At 39.7% G+C, this 18,207-nt stretch overlaps 1 protein-coding gene across 2 annotated transcripts; it reads left to right on the forward strand.

Annotated features, from left to right (window-relative positions):
- The first annotated feature begins 4,910 nt into the window (after positions 1–4,910).
- On the forward strand, positions 4,911–15,804 carry LOC125890963 (phosphatidylinositol 4-phosphate 5-kinase-like protein 1). Of its 2 annotated transcripts, XM_049579907.1 has the most exons (10): positions 4,911–5,095; positions 6,920–7,116; positions 7,207–7,257; positions 7,473–7,627; positions 10,373–10,497; positions 10,882–10,916; positions 11,006–11,061; positions 11,139–11,251; positions 11,412–11,574; positions 14,857–15,804. In XM_049579907.1, exons 2-10 carry the CDS (start codon positions 6,928–6,930, stop codon positions 15,299–15,301), a joined length of 1,332 nt encoding a protein of 443 aa, XP_049435864.1. In that variant the 5' UTR covers positions 4,911–5,095; positions 6,920–6,927; the 3' UTR covers positions 15,302–15,804. The 2 variants fall into 2 exon arrangements, with proteins under 2 accessions (XP_049435864.1, XP_049435865.1); XM_049579908.1 differs by lacking the exons at positions 6,920–7,116; positions 7,207–7,257; positions 7,473–7,627 and having other exon boundaries at positions 4,972–5,095; positions 14,857–15,803.
- Positions 15,805–18,207: the final 2,403 nt, after the last annotated feature.

Here is an 18,207-nt window from a genome sequence, read left to right on the forward strand (position 1 = left end):
GGTGTACCCTGCCTCTCGCCCAATGTCAGCTGGGATAGGCTCCAGCCCCCCCGCGACCCTCAAGAGGATGAAGCGCTTAGAAGATGAATGAATGAATGAATTGTTGAATTGTGAATGAATGTTTATGACTGGAAATACATGACAGATGGAGTACGTCAACAAAATGTTGTGCATGTTCAGCAAACGATTTTCAGGGCAATCGATTTGCAGCCAGTCACAGTTAATCCTTCCCAGACAGCACAGCGATGTAGCATTGACATGAATGGGCCATTCTGGGGAAAGTAGGCCTACAAGATTTAAATAAGAGAAGAGATATGATGTAGTTTGGAAGCTTCAACTGTAAAGCTTCATAGATAAAAACTATGAAATGATTATTGCTTTTTGTCAGTAAAAAGTCTATCCCACCATGTGATACAAAGAGCAATGATGAAATTTGTAATTAGTGATAAAGCATAATACACTGTGATGAACAGGGTTTAGCTACTAAAGTAATGATTGGGCATTGTAACAGTAAAGAACATACAGAAAGTTGTTCTGTATGTTGTTGTAATGAAGTGCACACATAAAAAAACAGTTTTACAAAAGTCAGACAGCCTTTGATATCTATGATTTTATTATTATTTTTAATTAAACATTGAATGTATCATGAACAGCAGTCTGCTGTCAAGCCAGTGTGTGTACGAATCAGCGAGCACGATATGGGTACAATTTAAAGTTTTAATGTGAGGACAGTCAAAGACATTGATGAAAGTGGAGAGTACCATGAACTTGGTTGTATCTGCCTTTAAAAGACGTCTATGATTACTATACAAAGTGATGATTTGAAAGCATCAAAGGCAGAATGAAGGTGAGTCCAAGCCTGAGGCATATAAAATTGTATCATCTGCATAAAAACAGAAGAATTACATTATATGTGTAATGATAATACTTACTGGTTGCTGATGGTAATAGGGTTAACTCAGCAATGTTATTGTAAGCACATTATATTAACTGGTGAATGTCAACACATGTTCACTTAGTGTTGTGTTAACATACAACATAACATGAAAACAAAACACAGAGCACAGAAAGTCCAATCAGATGTGATTTATTTTTAGTATTTAAAAAAGATATACAGATTATTTACATGATATACATACGTGAAGACAATTTAAGTTAGTAGGGCAGGAACAGAAGACTGGCCATTGAGAACATTTTGATCATTTATATACACTTATTTACATGTCAGAGGCAGTGATCATGATCAGCTCCTTGTATTATAACAGCAGTGTTTCAGTTCCAGTGTATCATCTGCAGTGCAGTGGTGGAGTCTTAAAGCTTGGATGTCTGATGGAGTCTCGTTGTATGAGTCTGACTGGAAGCTGTTGTCGTTGTCATCTTTGTCATGCTCCCAGCTCCATTCTTCTCCTGCCTGAAACAACATATGACACTGTTAGTAAAAATCACTGGAGATCTGACACAGTATTTTATATTGGACACTGTGTTGTCTGAAGTTAGTGCAGTTCAGCCGTTCTTACTTTTCTTTGTTTTTCAGAATGAGTTGTCCGAGTGGTGACTTTGGATTAACACATTTTTTCATATCTGCTGTTGTTGTAATACTAGGAGAGAAGAGAGAGGCATGTTAGAGAGAAGCTGAAGAAATGCAGAAGAATGACATGTTGGTAAATGTGGCTTAATTCAGCTCATTTACTCACATAATCTCTGTATGTGGACAGAAGTTACTTGGGCTGTGTATGACTGGCTCTCCCTTGATGAGCTTCAGACTGATCCTGCCAATAAACTCTTTATAACACTTGCACTTACTGGAAGGGTCCCGTTGTCCTGTGGGAAGAAACGACACAACCCTATTAACTTATGATCATTTTACACCCCTGATAACAAACGCAAACACAATCTTAATGCATTTTTATGATTTTGGACCAAGATGGACCTTTTAATCCATCAGCAGGCTGGAACGAACATGTATCACTATTTTACTGACTGATTGTTTAGTTCATCACTACCAGCGACCCCTTGCAAAGTCATTTGATCTACTATTAATGTAATCAACGTAATTATCCTGAACTGCTTCTTCCATTCAGGGTTGCGGGGGTGCTGGAGCTCATCCCAGCTAACATTGGGAGACAGGCTTTAAAGTATTGATTAGTGCAGCTTTAAAACTCTAATCTCTATGCATTTTCAGCTGAAACACATTGCTAAACTTAAACCAAAGTGTCATCTTTTACTGACTTTCATTGACATTTAGCCATTTTGAGCTGCATTGTTGCCTGTGGCTGGAGAAAAGAAGATGAGTTGTTGGGACTATAATATTTGTCAATCAAAATAAAACGGCATCACGGGCTTGGTTCTTTTGACAATCCTACTTGTGCAGAACGCAAGATACAGCACTTAGAGTAAAGCTGTCCATATTAACCATACAGTAACAGGAAAGCTGAGCATATTAATATGGCACTAAAAGTAAGCATAAGATAATCACAGAACACTGAACTGTTGACAGTACCTTGTGCACAGAGGACAAGCAGGCTGGCGAGAAAGGCGATGACAGCTGAATTCATAGTTGTTGGCTGTAGACAGGTTATGGCTCACACTGTGTCTTTCTTCAGTCTGGACTCCTGATGATGTACAACTCACAGGAGAACTGTCTTTTATACACTGGTCCTTAGCCACAGAACTGCTGTACAGTATGATGCAATGGTTTCACTCTCCAGTTTGACTTGCACTTTCTATGTCCCTTCTCTTTTCCTCCAACATGCCTGCTTCCCAGAAATCATACTAGTCAACAGAAATACCTCTTTGTGATTTACAAGAAGAGAGGTCTTTGAGGGAATACATAGAGAAAAAAGGCAGTTTTTGCTTCAACAGTTAAACAACAAGTTAAATTTATTTATTCATTTTGCAAGTGCATAAGTTAAGTGAAAAATTTAAAACCCAAAGTATCATAATTTCCCCCTATACTATCTGACAGATACATGTCTTGTGCATTCCTTTACCGTGACTTACGTTTGGTAGTCGAACCATCAACACAAACCTGGGCATGAGACTTAACAATCAACTAGGGCTGCCCCTGTCCAAGAATCGTCCTTGTCAACCAATAGTCATTATTTAGCAATTATTCAACTAGTTGCCCGCATGTTTACGATATTAACTTAGTTATTAAATGAGATCTTTTGGGCAGGGCAACCCAATGGTTTGAGTTCAAGGTCTGAGAAAGAATAGTATAAATTACATTGTCAACACTGTGCTACATTACAGAGAGATACAAAACCGTTTCAATGACTCTTAATTAATATAGGCATATATTTTATCAACACATGCACGTGACACACTGAGCAAGCCGCCTCGGGGTGTGTGACAGCAAAGCAGTAATGATGTACTAAGTGATTAATGGGCACGTAGCTACTTAAATGTTTCAGATAATACGTCATGTTTGTAGTTGAAGAATGAGTTTACATATCACCCTGGGTTCGTCCTTTATCCACACTTTGGATTTCCTGTACAACATGTTATTTTATAACCTGTGTAATAACCGCAGGTACCAGCCTCAATGTGACTCCTGTCTGACTGCTGAGCATGGCCACTTCCTGTGTCCAGGAAGACCAGTCTTATAGGTTTTGATTAATTTCGACAAGTCGAAGCTCTTTCACATTTGTATGTTGTTGTTCTTTTTTGTTTTGTATTTTTGCAACCAATGAAATCTTGCAGACTAATGACCTTTCTGGTCAACTAACCTTTGGTTGACTATTAGGGGGCAGCTGTACAATCAACTGTCTTTTTCAAGGATTACAAACTGCATCTTTAAGTACATTGTAATACTAATACTTTTGCACTTTTACTAAAAATGGGAATGCACTTTTATTTGTAACAGAGTATTACTTTATTAAGGTACTGATACTTTTACTAAAGTAAAAGATCTGAGCGCTTCTTCTGCCACTGCCAATATACCACAAAACATGTGGTACAGTACCACAACCCCTGATACATTTCCACAGAACCTGTGGTACGTTGCTACAGTAATATACCACAGGACAATGTGGAACACAAAAATTACCACAGTAATTTACTTTTGACTTACAATAGTGTAACAGGCTACTACTAGAATTACTGCCTCACGGTTGTCTGCCTCTGCAAGCCAGTCAGGTTGTACTTACAGTTTACATTCCTGTCTGTGAAAACATGGATGCTTCACACACATCACTTCAGTAGCTGACCAAATGTCTCCCCTTCTAGTGTAGAAATTCTTGAATTATGGCCAAAAACCTGCTTTGTCAGCTCACAGTGACCTTGACCTTTGATCTTCAACCACTAAATTCTAATCAGTTATTTCCTAAGTCCAAGTGGAGGTTTGAAAGAATCCCTCAAGGCTTTCTTGAGTTATTGTGTCCATAAGAATGTGACGGATGCAAGGTCACGGTGACCTTGACCTTTGACCATGAAATTCAGTTCATCATTGAGTCCAATGAAGATATTTACATATGGCATTCTTGAGATATCATGTTCACAAGAATGGCATGGACAGATGCATGGACAACCCAAAAACAAAGTACCTCCAGCCATGGCTGTAAAAATTTGATACATGAGGACAACTAAACAAAGAGTAGCTTACAGTAAAATTTAATGAGGTCCAGATGTCAGGAACTTAAGTGGTAGGTAGCGATGGCAGTGATCCTTATAGAGGAGTTATAGTAACAGTTATATGTAAGCATGCATACACAGATACAGACAGCAATAAGGGAAGAGGACGAAGCAAAGTGGCCAGGACTAAAGGGCAAATGTGAAGGCAGGAACTAAGTGCTGTCATCTTTATGTTTTTTTTTTCTAATGGGAATTTGTCAGTGTTTTTCTTTTGGTGTCTTCTCTCCTCAGGGTTTCTTCCTTGTTGTGAAAAGAAGAAACGCCTACAATGCCACAGTCCTTTTTTTCTCCATGTCACACACCCTGCCAAGCCTGACTAACCTGCCTGGAATGCAGCATCAGTTAGAATGGGAGGGACCATATGTACACATAGACAAGGCACATTGCAGACACACTGTATGAGAAGACAAATTGTATGAATAATTTGCTGTGTTTTCCGGTATAGCCCAAGCAAGAACCCCAGGTAAGAACTACCTGACTGTAAAGTTATGTGTGATCTAGCTTTTATCATCATGTAGACACAAAACTAATCAAATCTTTTTGCTTTATGAGCCTGCTCTTTTATGTCTTGGGTGTAACAGCTGTTATCTGTAATGGTGCTGTTTAATATGCCCTAAGTGAGTGCGTAGTTGTTTTTATCAACTTTAAGTAAGATTTAAAATCTACAATATCCTCTTTGGTTCATGTTGTTTGCTTGTATCACCACATAAGGAATTCTAGCTTACTGTGCAGCTGCGACACGCTACAGTGTTATATGTGAATCAGCTATTTTACATCTAAATTATAATTATCTCCTAAAATCACATTATAAATATTGATCAGACATTAATGTCTAATTGTTATTATTATTAAGGAAACAAGAAAATGAACAGAAACTGTTAAAAAGTCAGTGTAATCACCTTAAAACAAGATTGATGTTGGTGTGGTTCATCTTTATTTACTTGTTGTGTAACTGAGTTCATGGTGCATGTTTTCTTGGATAATAGATGTAGCCTCACTGGTTTGTGGACTCCCATTTTGAAGCCTTGGGTTTGACATTTTGGCCGTTGCTATCTTGGGTTTTTGGAGCCAGAGGTGACCACAGTTGGAGGAGAGGGTGGAGCTAAGCCGCTAGCTGGTAACTTGATTAGCCCAGTAAATTACAGCTATGGTTAACTGTGATAATACTAATGCTAAGCTATTTTTCGCTAGTAAAAACAGGCTTACAACCATTTAAACAAAATATTCTTACTGGGAAAACTGAATGACTCCTTAGAGCACATATAGTCAACTTACTTCAACTGTGAGGGCAGTTTTGTAAAATGACAGGGGTGGGGTTGAACCCTGGGGTGGGGAAGCCCTTCTGTGCGGAGTTTGCACGTTCTCCCCACAATGTTAATGTGGGTTTTCATCGGGTACTCTGGCTTCCTCTCACAGTCCAAAAACTTAGGTTAACTGGTGACTCTAAATTGGCCGTAGGTGTGAATGTGAGTGCAAATTGTTGTCTGTCTCTATGTGTCAGCCCTCTTGCCCAGTGTCAGCTGGGATAAGCTCCAGCCCCCCTGCAACCCCTAAGAGGATACAGAAAATGAATAAAAGAACTACTGAATAATATACTAAATGAACTGCCTTTTTTTCAACCTCATGACATTTGCTGCCAAGAGTCAAATCCAGTCACAGTAGCCCCTCACAGGTCAGGTATATGCAGCGGTGTTTCTAGGATTTGAGGACACTTGGGGATTAGCCTGGACCTTTGCTGGGGGGTCAGGGGTATCCTCCCCTGGCACTTTTTTTGATGAACAAACTATTGTGATGAAGAACTGTTTGACCTTTTTTACATTTAGTGTAAAAATAATTCCCAATCTGGATTGGTTGCCTCTTGTGGGTCAAATTTGGTCCGCAGGTTGTAAGTTGGGTATAGTTGCCTTGGAGAATCTTTTAGTACAACCCAAATGCTGAGCAGGACTTTTTTAGGTGTCCAAATCGTTACAATACATGGACTGACAACAAACTGAAATAGCAGCAGCAGCAGCAGCAGCAGCTACAGCTACAGCTACACCTGTACTCAGTGAATCTGGGGTTACACCATGGTTATGTTAAACAACGTTGTCGTATGTATAAATTAAAGCCTTAATAATGCTTGCTTAATAATGCTTGAACTGGTGAATTATATAAAAATTCACCCCCCTTACATTATAGAGACCAAAAGTGTTTTTTGAACCAGGCTGTAAACAGCTTTTAACAATTGAAACATGTGTTTTTTTAGCTGAATGTCATTCTTTAACTGGTTAAACTGATTTCTGCCCAGTGTCACAAATGGAAAATAGAAAAGGTGCCAATACCTCCAGAGCTGCCAGGCGAAGACGCTGGTGGCATCTGAGACAGCGATGGAGGATGATAGGGGTGTTTGAGATCAACCAAGAGCATGAGTTCTTCTATCTGACATCCATGATAAAAGAAGGCATGCATGCTTCCATTCAGACCAATATGGATACCCCAGGCCAGGTAAAGAATCTGCTATTTAAAAGCCACTGGTTTGATTATAAATATGAAATACTGTGGACATAAAGTCACTCATAAACACCTTTTACACAGGATACACTCACAGCTGAAGATTTCAAGGCAGTGGAAACTCAAACCCACGAGGCAAGTGGTCATTCCCAGCTCAAAACTATTTTTTCAACAACCCAGCGATTTTTAAAAATCTTGTTTTCATCTGGACAATGCTATTAGTTATGATGAAATTGTCAAAAGTTCTTGCCCATTATACTTTTGTTGTTCTAAGAATTCATTTCAAGTTATTTACAATGAAACAAACACTACAACATTGTCAAGGCTTCTTTTTGATTCTTGCCTTCCAGGGGTTTGAGATGCAAACATTTGCAGAATCAGTGTTTGCTAAACTGAGGCGTTCACTGGACATTACAGAGGAGGATTATAAGAACTCCCTCTGCTCAGCCGGCCACTACCTCCAGTTTGTCAGTAACTCCAAGAGCAGGGCAGATTTCTTTGTCACGTGAGCACAGTGTTCTGTTCTTCTAACATACACACAAAAATGTACTCATATTTATGTTGCAATTGTAGCCCAGTGTGCCCAGGAACTACATCTGCAAGGGATGATTCTGCAACTCACGATTCATGTCCAACTCCAACATTCACTGCTAATTTAGGAAGTAGTGTGGCCTTTATGTACTGTAGCAAGGTGGAAGGAGTGTTGAGGTTGGATTGGTGGATAAGCGTGTGAAGTGTACAAAATTCCATCTGACAATCTGGTCCTCCAGAACAGCATAGACCTACACTGACCACTCATTAGTACCAAACAATATTCATTATATATGCAGCAAAAAACAAGACAAGAAATTTTGCTAAAAACATTTTGCAACAAGTTTAAAGAGACAGGTTTGGGTTTTTTTTAATCTCCAATTACATCCATTGTCTGCAATTATTCAGTTTTGCAAACAAGCACTTGCCCTGCATCCGCAAAGCTCAGCACCAGAACTGATCGAGCTCTAAGATGGCTGCTGGGCAGTACAGGTAAAAGCTATAAGCAGGTTTTTACCGGGAGCTAGATCATCCTGTGGGAAAGTCGGTGGCTCAGAGGCAGATTGGATTGTTCAATCTCCGGCTCCTTCAGTATGCATGTCAAAGTATCTTTGAGCAAGATACTGAACCCTAAATTGCTCCTGATGGCTGTTCCACCAGTGTGAGAGTGTGTTAAAAACAGAGTAGCAGATGACACTTTGTATGGTAACCTCATTCACCAGTGTATGAATGTGTGTGTGTGAATGGGTGAATGTGGCTCATAGTGTATAAAGTGCTTTCTGATGACTAGAAAGGCGTTATACAAGTGCAGGTCCATTTACCATTCACCATTTGTTGGAGCCATCCACACCCCTTCTGATCCCCCCAGTCAGACTTCTGCCTAATATCTTTCGTTACTGTCCTACCGCGTTTCCTCCTGACACCGCTGGACATGGATTCACAACAAAAGCAACTGGCTGTGTATCATACCGACGTATCCATGGCTCCTCATCTGTGTCACTGACCAAGTGCTGGATTTTAACGACTTTGGTTGTAGTGTCTGGTTTGTCTGTTCTGGAATACTCCGTAGAAACATGCAGGTGCAACATGGCAACTTCTGTCGACAAGGACTTAGACTCATTCTAAGTTAATGAAAACAGTACGATTCTAATTGATCATACACTAAAGAAAGCATACTTATTATATCATATTCCATTTCTGCCAATATATCCCCTAAATCCTACACACTAGACCTTTACCGGTAACTGACCTGGTAAGAGCTGTTCAAAAGATGCCAAGTGTATACTTGAGCAAAGTGTGGAATACAGCAGCTAATTAACAATGTCTCCAAGTCCCATTTTCTAATTAGTTTGTTCTGAGATTTAAGGACTATTTCAGAAGTTTTTTCATTGGAGAAATAAGGACTGGTATTTTGCATATAGACTCATATACATATATTTGACAGAACCGTGGAGTTTAGATGTATTATTTAGCCAATATCCAGGCCCTGCAGCTGTGGCATCACAGACCAGACTTTGCATCCCATCCCAGACCAGTAATTAAGGTTAGATTTTTTTTATTAACCGTGATCTTTCTCTAACCTCAACCTTACTACAGTTGCCAAACAGATATTCATTCATTCATTCATCTTCTAACCGCTTCATCCTCTTGAGGGTCGCGGGGGGCTGGAGCCTATCCCAGCTGACATCGGGCGAGAGGCAGGGTACACCCTGGACAGGTCGCCAGACTATCGCAGGGCTGACACATAGAGACAAACAACCATTCACGCTCACATTCACACCTACGGACAATTTAGAGTTATCAATTAACCTAGTCCCCACTCTGCATGTCTTTGGACTGTGGGAGGAAGCCGGAGTGCCCGGAGAGAACCCACGCTGACACGGGGAGAACATGCAAACTCCGCACAGAAGGGCTCCCATACCCGGGATTGAACCGGCAACCCTCATGCTGTGAGGCAACAATGCTAACCACCACATCACCATGCCGCCCCATAAACATTCATGTAAAAGTAAAAAAAAATATAGGCCTATAAACAATGGAGTGCAAATTATTTACCTTGCAATTGTCATTTTTGGACTCATTTTCAAAACAGGAGTCCACAAAGCAATGGTTGCTGTGAGGCGAGAGTGCTAACCACCACACCACCGTGCCGTCCCCAAACAGATATTTAAAATAATTTAAAAAAAAAAAAAAAAAAAGGTTTGCATCAGGCTTGGGCAGTATCAAGGTATTACGGCATACCAGAATATTTACAACTCCCAAAGGTATGGTTTTTCCATACCATCAAAAATACAGGCGCTTCTCTTTCTATTCAGCTGATAGAGATGCTGTATTGAGGTGATGTAGTGCACAACATGTACCACCAGAGGTCAGTCTCTACCGGCCGATAGCCAGCTGAGCTGAGAAACATGATCACTGTGAGTGGTGGGGATAACGTTACATGAAAGAAAAATGCCTTTGCTCCTGTTTAGAAGTATTGCCACACATATGTTTATCTTGAGATTACTTATTCTAACCACAAAATAAGTCTATTAGTCACATGATTTTATTCAACACATACTCTTTTCTTTAGACAAATACTGTCATATACCCTGGTGAAATATCAAGAGGGTATGAAAGTGTGAAAAACAATTGACACAGTCTGGAGTTTTGCAGAATTATCCAATGTTGACATCTGGTTCGTGTTGTTGTCTAGTGATGTGATTGTTTTTGGTTTTAGGAATGACAAAAGATTCTTCCTAAAGACCCAGAGCAGGCGCGAGATCCAGTTTCTCCTGTCCAATCTGCCAGCATACGTAGACCACTTGGAGAAATACCCTCATTCACTGATGGTGAGGTTTCTAGGTAAGACAAGCTTTGGTTAATGCTGCAGTAGGTGATTTTTTTTTTTTTTTTAAATTTTATTTTTACTTTTTCAGTCAAACTTTAAGAGCGGTCATCCCCACAGCTGACACACTGTTGACCACTAGAGGTCCTCAGGAGTCAAAAAAATTGTGCTTGTCCAATCAAAAAGAACAGTTGCCTAATGTACCCTAACTTTGTGCTTTCCAAATGTTGTCTGTCACGCCTCCATTCTACTTGTGAAAATATCTGTAAGCACCCCCACCCCTCCCAACATACAGCCATACAAGCACATCCTTTGCTGTGAACATCTACATATGGTTGTTATTATCATATTATAATATGATTACTTATATAATGATATGAATCATTCTTTCTGTTTTCCAGGTGTCCACAGGATTGTTATTCCAAATGAAATAAAGGTATTTGTTTACGTAACAACCAGTAGGTCATTATATCCAATCTTACAGTACCAGTACTTATAATGCAGTGCCATCTGTCTTCTTTCCAGAAGTACTTCATTGTGATGCAGAGTGTGTTTTACCCTGATGAAAGGATCAATATTAGGTACAGTATGTTTCCCCCATGTTTCATTGTGTGGATTTATGATATATGTCATAGGTGTGATGCTTTTTGTTGCATAGATACGACATTAAGGGCTGTGAGGTGGGTAGATGGACTAACCCTGACACAGGGGGGAAACAAATAATAAAAGTACTGAAGGACAATAACTTTGAAGGGCAGTACATTGCATTAGGTAAGTGTCCACTCTCCAACATACACTCACTCTTCTTATTTCTGTGGTTATATAAATGACACTGTTGAGCAATCAAGTTCAGCAGCAGAATGAAATTGACCTAAATACAGTTAGTTTGTGAATGCTACATTAAATGGAAATTCTTGTGTGGTTGCTGAAGGTCAAGAGAAATCTTGGTTTCTCCAACAATTGAAAATGGATGCTGCCTTCCTTCAAGGGCTTAATGTGCTGGACTACAGTCTCCTACTGGCCCATCAACCTCTGCACCGAGATGAGCAGGAAGGGAAACACTCTCTGGCAAACCTTGTGATTCGCGCCACAAAGTAGGTTTCATATGACCTTTGAGCAAGTGCAAAACAAACTGCTGTGAATTACAGTTTGTCTTATTGTTGTTGTTGTTTTTTTTTACTTTTTGTATGTTCACCTACTCATGAAAAGCTTTCATGAACTGAATGTACTGTTAAAGGAAATTCATCTATTCACTTTCTTGCTGAGAGTTAGATGAGAAGATTGATACGGCTACCATGTCTATGTGCTAACTCTGGAGCTAGAGCTAGTAGTTGATGAGCAAAGCTTTGCATAAAGGCTGGAAGCTGGTGAGAAAGCTAGCCTGACTCTCCAAACCTCAAAAATAGTGTACTAGAAGCTGTTTCACACCAAGCATGGGTTTTTGTCTGAAAAATTTGTGCGAAAATTTGTGGGGAAAAAAAAGCAGTGGTAGTTCAAGCAGGACACAATGTCAAGCTCAGCTTACATCCCAGCTACATCAGCTAATGTCAAGCAGGCCAATCAACTGATGGAGCAGCCAATTGATGGAAGGGAGTCAGCTGATAGATCACATGATTCCTCTCTATGTAACTAATTGGCAAATCTCATTCAGGGTGCTCTACTGAACTGCTTTGGCCCACCTACTGTCACTGTTTCCTCTGCAAGCAACCTGCCTCCACCCCAGCTCCTCCTTCTCATGTTGTGTCTGACATTTCAGTATAATTTCTGTTATTCAATGATGCTTGCTCTGTTCTTTTCCTGGGGGTCTTTGCTGCTGCCTTAGGCTTTACATGTAGGTGCATGGAGGGGCAGGGAGGTTTGCTTTCTCTGCCTCAGGCTTTCCTCATATGCATGTGGAAGGGCAGAGAGGGCAGAGTGGTCCTGACTGAACTGATTTTGTGGGTTATGGTTTGCACATAATCATTTCTCCCACTGATGAATGTCCTGCAAACATTCATCAGTGGAAAAAATATTCAGGTGGACCTCGGTTTCAGTGGATTTCCACCTGCAAAAAAAATATGTTTGACCGCTGAAATCCTTTGTTCCAATTTATGTCGCACCTCCAGGTCATAGCTAGCTTGCTGCCAAAACAAGGGAATATCTTATCAGTTGGGTTTTTTAACACCCAATATTGTACAAAAAACACCATGGCCACTACCTCAACAGCCAAATAAGGGACAATATGTGGCCTGAGATTGGCTGGGATACAAAGACGATGGCAATGTAGCTGATATGCAGTGACTAATTTTATATGTTGGTCATGAAAAGGGGCTAGCCAGGACAACTAGCATCGGCATAAAATTTGGGGGCCATTAGTTTATATATCATTCATGTTAGCCCCTTCGACATTCTCTGTTTGGATATGTTTTTGTTATGTGGACAAGGGCTAATATTATTATTATTATCATCACAGGCTATTATTTAGGAGAAAAAACTCATTGGGCCTCATTCATGTTATTCGGTTATTTATTGATGAAAATGGAGCACAGCAATGTGAATAATTTGCACTGGACCCAGTGTTGTGTCTCAACTGGTTTTAAATACTAACGAACTAACAATTGATTTATGCTTGACAAATTCGTGAAGGTTGTGAGTGTCCACGCAACCATGGGTGTTCAGTGTGGCAGGTTTTAGATTGTCCATGCATGTCCGACATATTGTATTTGATTTTCTTTGGCTGCTTGTGACTGTGATCTTCCATCTCGGGTGTCAACTGCCATTTGAGAGACTAGGTTACAGCCTCAGAATAAATCAGAAATTAGCTTCTGTCTGGGGCAGTAGATGTCTCAGGGGGTAGAGTGGTCTTCTACAGATCAGAAAATTGGTGGTTTGATCCCTGGCCCCTGCAGTCAACATGTTTAAGTCTCCTTGGCCAAGAACCAAGATTTGCTGATGTGTGAGTGTCTGAATTTTTATCTTTGTGAATGGGTGTTGCAAAGCACTTTCAGTGCTTGCTTAACCTAGAAAAGTGCTATATAATTGCAGTCCATTTAATTGGCCTCTTGGACGATCTCCAGCGTCAAGTGGCATTTAGCACCTGGCTACCCTACTTTCTAAGGGTTGGAATCTACTGAGCTCTAAGTCCAGGCGTCACAAGTTAATGCCATCCTTCCTGCTGTACTCATAGATTCTTCAACTTTATGCTTCACTTCTCCATAGAGCTTGGGTATGCCTGTGTCCCTGAAAAAGCATCGGGGTGGAGTCACATACCTGGGTTCCATGGTAACATGTAACAAAAGCCTTTGTTTTCAACAGTGCTGTACAGATGCAGATCTTTGCACATGAAGTAGACAATGGACTGTGCTATTTTCTTAGCTCTCTCAGAGACTGATGGTAGTTTTGTCAAGCTAAGTGTGTTCAGTATTGGTTGACTCGGTGGAGTAGGTTTAGCATTAGCTTGGCTGTCAGCGGCTAATGTTATCTCTGGATGGTGAGTGTGAGGGGAATCTTCATGTTCATAGTATTCCCAGAGTATTTTATTCTCATATGACACTGCCTGCAAATCACATATGTCATATCAAAGCCCTCCTTTCCTTCTGCATTAAAAAAAAATCCAAAATAAGTCCAGATGTTTGATTTAAATACCAGGAAAAAACATTGGCGCCATCTAGTGGACTGAAAAAGCAATTGATTTTATTATTCCAGTACCAAAAGTTGTATTAAAATGTGTATTTTCAAAAACTTATAATGTAGATAATAAAAGATTGATACTTGGAGTCCATGTATCATTAAAATACCACCAGGCAAAATATAGTGATACTATTGATACTATTGCTTTATTGATTTTTGATTGGTCAATCTTTTCTTTGGTAAATACAAGAACAAGCTCCATGAGCGTCAGTTGACCTTTCTGAATTTAAATGTTCATTCAACAGAAATCTGATATCACAGAACATCTTGGTGCAGAGTGTCATACCAAAAGCTGAAACTCCCCTTACATTTGACTCAGCTTTATATAGCACCTAGTTTCTAATATAATCCCACCATAATGCAGGGATAGGCCATGTGTGTGTAACCCTCGGTCAAGACCATCTCTTTTCCGTTCTTAACATGGGAGTGATAACATCTCCAAGGTCATCTTATCTTCATCTCCTGACACCTCCTGACACCAACAGCCTCCTCTCACATCATTAAGAAGCAGGTCCTAAACCAGACTTCAGTTAGTCTGATCTGTTCAACCCAAAGTTGGCCTTATGACAGATTAATCTGGGTTTGTTTAGTTAACTGTTTGTTCGACTTCTTAAAACAAGCTTTTCACATTAAGCCCTGCTTTTCTTTGCAACCTTTATGAACACCCCTCTGACTGTGTTCTGTGGATTCTTTTATCTTCCCCATAGATCTCTAGACTTAGATGAGAGTCCCACATCTTCAGATCCCCCCACCGTTCCATTACTGGAAGACGCCGTGGGTGAGGTGGCACCAGATGCTGCAGACGGTGGGTCAGACCAGCCACAAGCAGAAGCTGAGGGCCCTGGTGAAGGGATCCCCCTCCAGGAGATAAACTGCCCTGCCAAAGAAACCAGGACTGACTCAGAACTGCAGGACTTCTATGAGCATCATCGGAGGCTACTGCCCAACTGCAAAAACGCTGTTCATGTTGCAGATGGGCCAGACCGGCGCTACTTTGTAGGCATCATAGACATTTTTACTGTCTATGGCTGGAAGAAAAGACTGGAGAACCTGTGGAAAAGTCTTCGCTACCCAGGCAGAGCCTTTTCCACAGTCAGCCCCCCCAAATATTCACGCAGATTCTGCCAGTGGATGCAGGACCACTGTCAGTGACACAATGCAGAAAACATTCAGCACTCATACACAGAATGCTGCTGTTTAACCCCCAGTGTCATATTCTGGCTCTGTCCTGATGTTGTGATGTAGTGCCTCAATCACAATACGATGAGCTCCATCTAGTGGAAATCTGGGGTACAACTGTAACCTGTCATTAAGTGTTGATACTGACAATGACTGCCTTCATGTCTGAATAGAAGCCTTCTGTGCAATTTTAGAGCCAGCTTGTGGCACAGGAAATATAGACAAATGGTAGGGGTTCCAGGATACTGTGGTGGCCGGGCTAATTTAATAAATACATATAATCAATACAAATACATAAACCTTGCAGTGATATGTGCAGATTGTGAAGAAACACTCCCCATACTGTCCGTTCAATATGTTCACTTTGTTTTCCACCTGCTCAGATCTCCCTTTCAGGTCTTTCTGTTGAGTTTTCCTCTTCGTCATTAATATAAAACTGTGTGTTGTGCAACATGAAATGCAAATAAAAATACAACTTTCAATACATTTAAAGCTTTAGTGGGATTTTCTTACAAGTAATGTAATTCATAACTTATTGTTGAATGTATAAAGCTGTCATATTCATTCAGTTAAATACCTTCAATCATCATACAGGAGCTGTGTCTGTCAAAACAAATATCCACTGGTTGTTAAGTTATCACTTTACTAACTGCCTTGTTTTGTACGAGCTTGAAGCTTTGCAGCAGGTGTCTAATGTCGTGACTAAGGAGTGAAATGGCTGGGTTCCAGTCTGATTCCACAGGATTTATCTGGCAAAGTGGTATGGCCGGGACGACAACAACCTCTTAAGGCCCAGACCTACCAAACCATCACCAAAGAACTAGCGGTGATGAAACCTGACTGTTGCGTTGCCTCACGTCATCATACAAAAGGTTGCGCTTGGAAACACTGCAAATACTACAGACAATGACCAACCAGTACGTACATTTTGCACCTGTGTGTAATAGGTCATAACTCTCTTTACCAGCAGGGAGTGGTAGTTTGTAATTGTCTTTAAGAAAAGGGAAACAGGGAGACAGCCAGGATGGAATCAAGATGCTAGTTAGCCAGTTAGCACATTAACAAGACTACCAGATGTTAAAACAACAAAGGATTTACAGTACATGTTTGGTTCAGACAGATCATCTTTACCAATTAACACTTTTACAATTTTTGAAGTGTAAATGCAATCGACAGAAGTAAAAAAGCTAACGTTAGACTATAAGCTAACTTCACCGCTAACACTGCCACCATGACAAGGCTGTAAAGCTGTGTTCGCCGTGATGACGTTTTGCATGTAGTCTCATTTAGCAACTTGTTAGCAATTGCCTTATTTAACACATTTAAATGCTTAGGACAACCACTAGCTCAACAGGTAAAGTGTACACCACGTATAGGCTGAGTCCTTTGCAGCGGCCCACGTTGGATTCAAACCTGCAGCCCTTTGCTGCACATCATCCCCATTCTCTCCTCCATCCTCTCTCCAGCTGCCCTGTAATAAAGTCAGAAAGCCCTAAAAATAATCTTTGAACACATCTAAATGTGTCAGAATTTACAGTGGGGTTTTGACTGTTGAATTTTATGTTGTAAAACAAAATGTGAAAGTCTCGAAACCTTTTGTTAACCACAGACCTTATTTCAGTCATCTAACCGAAAAACCCATTCAAAAAACCATTGACTCTGAGACGAGAGAACAGGAAGGGCAAAAATGTTAACTCATTTCTGGATTTTAGGACTCATTTCTGCACCACTCTATTACAGTGAAAGATGCACCGCAGTTGATGTGAGTTGTCCATATTTGTTTGCCTTTTTATAGGCTATATGATGAAACACCACCTTGGACTTATCAGTTTTCAGAAAAATCAGATTTCCAGTTGTATTTACAAGTCTGAGGCTGCTAATGACAATAACTCCTGTTTGAAATTAACAAGACACAGAATACTCATGTAACATGCAATGGGGCATGTGTAGCTCAATGTTAGTCTTATTCTGCAACACTGAACAAAGTATAATTAATCTGTTTTATGGTTGACCATATTGTATTATGTTTTAGAAAGACTTTGAGAATAATGTATTGTGTAAAATCACACATGCCATTATTACTGAAGGCAAAAATATTATCACTTATTTTGAATGTGAAGAAAATATTTATGTAATTTTGTTTACTTTTTTTTTTATCTTGTTAGGGATTTCGTATCAATTTTTAGATTTTTTTAACTGATATTGAATGTTATTTGAGTCTCTTAAATTTGTAACAAATAAGAAATCAATGACAGCAACTAATATTTATTGAGAGATGTTTGCTTGATGAAGTCTGTCACTTAAATTAGGCTACCACTGTATTTGATTTATTAATAATTCCTGTTTTATTTTTGTGCTTATAATTATCATTATTATGTATATCGTTTGCTGATGTTGCCCATCCTCCTTTTCTTGCAGACTGAAGTGGCATGGCTGATTGTGCATTATTATACCTAACTAAATAAATACTTGATGTCTTTTTTGAGCTGTTGGGAAAATTCTCTCTGAAGGGCCTTCTGTCAGAAAGGTAGTTCTTGGTTTAAATACATACATACATACATACATACATACATACATACATACACACATACGTATATATGTATGTGTATATATATATATATATATATATATGTGTGTGTGTGTGTGTGTGTGTGTGTGTGTGTGTGTACATACATATATATACATATATATGTATATATATATATAGTAGTTGATAGAAATATGTATTATACATAGGCTAATATATAGTTCTTGATAGAAAAGTTCAAAATCTGGTTTGGAGCCCAGATTTGGAGTGAATTTGGAGTTTTCCCAATAATGAAATTCATTGTACAAAAGTCAATGAATAAATAAAATAACAATAAATAAATTCTTTCTCC

The sequence above is a fragment of the Epinephelus fuscoguttatus genome, linkage group LG6, assembly GCF_011397635.1.
Source record: "Epinephelus fuscoguttatus linkage group LG6, E.fuscoguttatus.final_Chr_v1".
Classification (NCBI taxonomy): Eukaryota; Metazoa; Chordata; class Actinopteri; order Perciformes; family Serranidae; genus Epinephelus; species Epinephelus fuscoguttatus.